Source organism: Pochonia chlamydosporia (genome assembly GCF_001653235.2).
Source record: "Pochonia chlamydosporia 170 chromosome Unknown PCv3seq00015, whole genome shotgun sequence".
In the NCBI taxonomy this organism is placed as follows: Eukaryota; Fungi; Ascomycota; class Sordariomycetes; order Hypocreales; family Clavicipitaceae; genus Pochonia; species Pochonia chlamydosporia.
The window spans coordinates 222,766-228,043 of record NW_019154050.1 but is presented as its reverse complement, the minus strand read 5'-3'; the positions used below and the strand labels follow the sequence as shown (position 1 = coordinate 228,043).

At 49.6% G+C, this 5,278-nt stretch overlaps 1 protein-coding gene across 1 annotated transcript; it reads right to left on the bottom strand.

Moving 5' to 3' along the window:
• Nucleotides 1-3,810, bottom strand: VFPPC_18515 (hypothetical protein; the record flags this gene model as incomplete). Its single annotated transcript, XM_022430112.1, has 3 exons — nucleotides 1-3,500; nucleotides 3,566-3,679; nucleotides 3,732-3,810. 3 exons carry the CDS (start codon nucleotides 3,808-3,810, stop codon nucleotides 1-3), a joined length of 3,693 nt encoding a protein of 1,230 aa, XP_022284973.1.
• Nucleotides 3,811-5,278: the final 1,468 nt, after the last annotated feature.

Below are 5,278 nucleotides of genomic sequence, written 5' to 3'. Positions count from 1 at the left end.
TTATATAACTTCTAGTGCAAGATCACTGTCGTCGTCACTCCAGTCGATCGAGCTTAGCCCGTCTTCAGGCTCGATGTCTTCCGAGTTGTTCTCTCTTCCGTTGTCCTCACTTATCAATCTTTGCGGTGGGTTCTTTTGAGATAAGAACCGCCGCAACAGCGACGCCGAATGGGCATTAGGTTCAACTACTTTTTGTTTCTCATCGAGATGACTGAGTATGGTATACTGTTGCCCGCCATTACCAAGAGCTTCGCGGATCCAAGGAAGCAGTTTCAAGACTCCTACTCCAAGACCTGAAACAGACTCTACAGCCTCCGCTAAAGCGATGACATTATTGCGAGTTGGCAGGATAATTGTTGGGCGACAAATTTTAGTCTCACGGTAATCTCCTTTGACATATGATGCGGGAAGAGGGAGGCGAAAATGATCCTCGTATGGCCCTTGTCGATGACTCTGGCAGGAGATGCCCCATAGCAGTGTATTTGGCAAATCATCCGTCTCACAGCTCCAGTGTGGCCCAACTAGTGCAATTATATTTTGTAGTGCTTTCTTGCAGAAATTAGTTTTCTCCGTGTGGCTACTCTCGTGCAGCCGTTGAGGGCTCATTATTCGTGGCCACAGCTGAAAGCAAGCGCTTGCCCGTTGGTGAAAGTCCCTCGCAGTTGCCACTATTGGGCCGGGTATGATCTGCATGCCTAATTGCGGATCAATTGGAGGCGGTGAAAAGTAGGGTGCCCAGAACTGGATCTGAAAGAATGGTGGCTTTCCGTCGTACCAGCTCCCTGGGGTGTGATTAGTGCCAACCTCCTTCGTCAAAGAGTTGTTGAAGGTAACCAAGATATAGTTCCCTATGAGGCGACGGAACTTATCATCAAACGGGTTGTTAAGCCCATCAATGGAGATCCATATCTTTTTGAAAGACCGGTAAAGCTGGAGGAAGTGGAGCTCATGCCACCTCGGACGGCTTGGGCGGTTGAACAGATGCTGAAACACAAAATTGGACCAGCCGTCATTTGGTGGCACATACTTTCTCGTTGTCAGCCAACAAGGTACGCCTCTGGGCATCTGATATACGTCAACGATTGGGCCAACTTGCGCAAACACAGCCCAGGCCTCAAGGTAGACTTCCCAAATCGTCTGTGCATCTACGATCCGCCCTAGATGATTGGAGGACTCCTCCAATCCTTGTTGTATGCGTCTAAGCGGTTGTCGCCTTCTATTTCCACGCATGTCGGCAACTCGACTCCAGTATGCCTCCAGCTTCAACAGGAGATGCTGATGGTATGCCCGAGCGATCTCCTGGGCAGCAAGATTTGCAGCCCGATGGGCAAGCTTCTCTGCCTTTTCACGCTGTCCATGTTCGAATGCTGTCCGAGAGTCGCGTAACCATACGTGTAAATAGTACTCAATGGACACTTTTGATGCAGTGAGGGATTGAACATTTGCTTGAGATGAAACCCGGGCCTGGATGGGGCTTCGAGGTATATATAGTTCAACAAGTGTCTCGAGAGACAAATACCCACTCCTCCAGTCAATGTGAGACTGCGGAATCCAAAGCATCCCCGAGGCCGTGATGACTTTGCCGAGACCCAGCCCTTTCCTTTCCAGCATACTCTTTCGATGTGAGGAGCTGTTGTTGCGAATTTTCCAGCACGTAAGCCAAATCCAGTTGTCATACTTGAGTTGCTGTTCGCTGGTGAGGCATAGGGCCAGTAGGCGAGAAAGCAGTTGTGCGGTATAGAAACTGAATATTCGGCGGACAGAGGAATCCGTGGATTGTGCTGCCTCAGATGAAGCACCGGCGGCAGAAGCAGCATCAAAACAATAATCAAGTGGCGCGACGAAACGGGCGGCCTGAGTAAGAATAAGAGCGTTCATATCCGCTGTCGGGACGACCCAGAAAGGAGCATGGTTCGCGGCTTGTGCAGTAAGTTGAATCATTTGCGTCAGCGGACCAGTGTGCGGCTCCTGAGCTGGATCAAAGTAGCTGTTAGCCCACATTGACAGGATCACATCAAGGCGGAAGGTAACTTCTCTCCGGACACCGTGACTGTTGAGAGCTATCGCGTCGGAGATCGCGTGCAGATGCCGCTTATTTGCCTCCCAAGCCTTCATGAGCGCGGGGCGGTTTAGCTGCGGGACAGAAGCGCGCTGATGGTTCTGGTTGTTGACTGCAAGGTCTCGAATCATCGCTTCGTCGAAGGCAAGCAGCGGGAGGAAGCCAGAACCGAAGAGACGATAGTCCCTGTGCATAACTGAAAAGGTTTCTTTGTTACAGTTGTATGCCTTGGCGCGGATAATACAAGGCTGATGAGCGTCCGGATGGCCAGGGTTGACGCCTCGCAAAGATTTTGCCTTGGAGACGTACGTGCCTACATCCCGCAGTAGGAATGAGCTAAAGTGACTAGATGCGATGGGACTCTCAGTCGCGAGCGACGACAGTTGCTGCTCGAGGCCAGCGAGGCAATGACTCTTCCAAAGGAGCGTATACGATTCCGATCTGGCGAAGGTCGAAGGTGACGAAGTCGACACATAGTCACGAGCCCCGACATCGAGCCAACAGGAGTGAAGATCGAGGTGATCCGGGTCAAGCGCAGCGAGAACTATATCTTGGAAAAGCGTCAGGGTATCGTTCAAGTTCGACTTTGCAATTGTGTTCTTTAGGTCGTGTGCTTGAAAGAGAAGTTGGGGATTCCGGAAATAGGTTATATTTTCACCACGTTGAGTGGCAACCTCAACAGCGTTGGCCTTCTCAACAACAGATTTCCAGAAGAGTGGGAGGTCTTGAGCAGGAAGTGTATACCGGAGCTGAAAGGCACGGCTCTCATCGTCTGGCAGCCAACGACCGGTGCCGGGTTTCTCCTGAAACGCGCGGGATTTTGCGTAGGCAATGTCATAAGATCGAGGAATCTCTTGTCGTACAGGGTCAGAAATCGTCTCATACGCTGCTGGTATGATGATCCTGTCATAGAGATCTTTCTGTCGTTCAAGCGAGAGGCCATTTTTTGAGGATCGAGTCTTTGAACGAGGGCTGCGAACTGTCCCAGGAAAGTAAAGGAAGACTTCAAATCGGACGCTACAAGCATTGAACGCACCCAGCAGTATGTGCCGAGTGTTGGCCAAGTTGAGCCCATGAGGCTGAATGACCTGATCCGTCGAGATGTTACGTCCAAATGGTGGCAAAAAAGAGAGGCGGAAATCGTTTGGAGGCCGTATCGCCTGTAAGCTCTTGGCCCCAAACCAGACACTGTCAATATCCCATCGTCTTTCAACAGATATCACAGATTCTGGCAAGTTGTTTTGTGTCTTGGTGAAGGAAAGTGGTTCAGCAGGTGGATCGGAGAGAAAGCTCTGCCATTGCGGGAAAGAAGCACTCGGGTCATATGAGCCGCGAGGACCGAATGTGGTCGAGATTGGAGGGAGATATCGTTGGAGGTATTGGACTCTCTCCCGCAGTGTGTGGGAGTTCTCGGGCTCATCATATGGAGTCTCGGAGGAGCCTGGAGGGTAGAATGTTAGAAGACAGTTAGCCGTATGTATTAATTCACGGCGACGAAAAGCTTACACCGACAGTTGACGTCAAAAAAGGTTCGGAAAACCCCATCGTCCACTTTCTGTTGTGCGTCAAGAAAAGCGCGACTGCCGTCAGTTTCTTGTGCGAAGATAGCCTGCAAAAAAGCTCGAAGTGTAGTATTAGGATGGTTTAGACGGGACGGCTGGGAGAGCCGCACTGAGACTAGAGGCTCCGGAAAAGATGAAGCTGCGATGGCTGGCGAGCCTGTCAGAAACAAGCGGGATGATGAGTGGCATGGCGACGCGACTTCAGCACGCGATGTCAGAGGGGAACTGGTTAAAGAAATGTGCCTTGAAGAGTGGTGTCCAGTATCAACACCAAAATATTGCCATGGGTGATAAGGGGGATGGTGTGATGAGACGTCTGCCTCACGGTTAGATGCACATGAGTGGCGCGGCTGAAATGGGGCTACCGGATGCTCGAATGTTGTCCACGAGGTCTGCGAACTCCTACACAGTGGCAGAACTGCTTGCGCTTGAGACTCGGGCTTGGCATGATTTTCGAGATCTGTCTGAGGACAATCAAGTTTAGGGAGCAACTGTTGATGACATCTGACAACAGGCGACAAATTCAGGTCTGCGGCAACTATTGGCTGATTTAATGTCTGAACGAACGCTGATGGCAACACCAGGCTCGGCGCAGAGGTTGTGCTGCGAGTTTCTATTGGTTGATTGCTTGACACCAGGTGGTGATGAATTGAGCCAACAAGTTTCGGTTCCACATGTAGGGTAGCTTCACATGGTATTTGTCAGTCATGCTTTCATTGAATCCACGGATTTGCGGATGCGTGTAACAGATTTTAGGAGTTTGTACATAGTTAATATCAATATGGGTTACTCTGAAGACATGTGATGCAGTTGAGGATTTGGGCTCTGAATACCTAACTCGACTCTTTGACAATCGGGACTAGGCGGGTCCCGCTGCTCATTGTCAATTAGTCTTACTGTTGAATCATGCGCATACAGCTGCTGACATTCGCTGTACACTTCCAGTGTTTTCTTCAGTCGACGTGCATGAGCATAGTCTCGTTTTCTTTTTCGTCTTTCTTCAAGAGTAATCGCACGGCGTGGCATGTTTGCTTCGCTTTCCCTGGCATCGTATAAGAGTAAAACATCTCCAGCACCGAGACATACTAGTTAGAACCTCCATTTTCTTATCTAGTATCTTCTTTTGCATTCTTTGCATTCTAAGATATCTAGTATCTTATATCTAGCTATAGCTTTAAGCTCTTTAGCTCTCTTGCTTGCCTCTTTACCTCTTTTTTCTCTATCTCTTGCAATAGATCTAGCCTTGCTATTCTATCTGCCTCTTTTTGTAAGAGGCTGCGCCGCTGTTTGTTCAACATAAGGGTGCCGTATGATTGTCTATCTAAAGCTAGGGAGAAAGAAAGGAGAAGAGCAAGCTCGAGGCTCGCCTCGAGCTTGCGCAGTTAAGTTGCAGTGGCAACTTAGGCGAAATTAATCCAATTACACAACCGACCGTCTGCACGGCGCCGAAGCTCCGGGCCCGGCAGAGCCGGGTCCACAGCATCGGGCATAGCCCGTGACAAAACCCTCTCTTTATGTACTTAGTTTTGCTAGCTTTCCTTTTGCAACCTATCTATCTAGCTTAGTTAGAATCAGTCTAGCAAGATAGCTTTTAGATAATAATGCTAACCCTAATCTAACCCTACTCCATAAGCAGCAAGGTAGTCTCTCTCCTCAA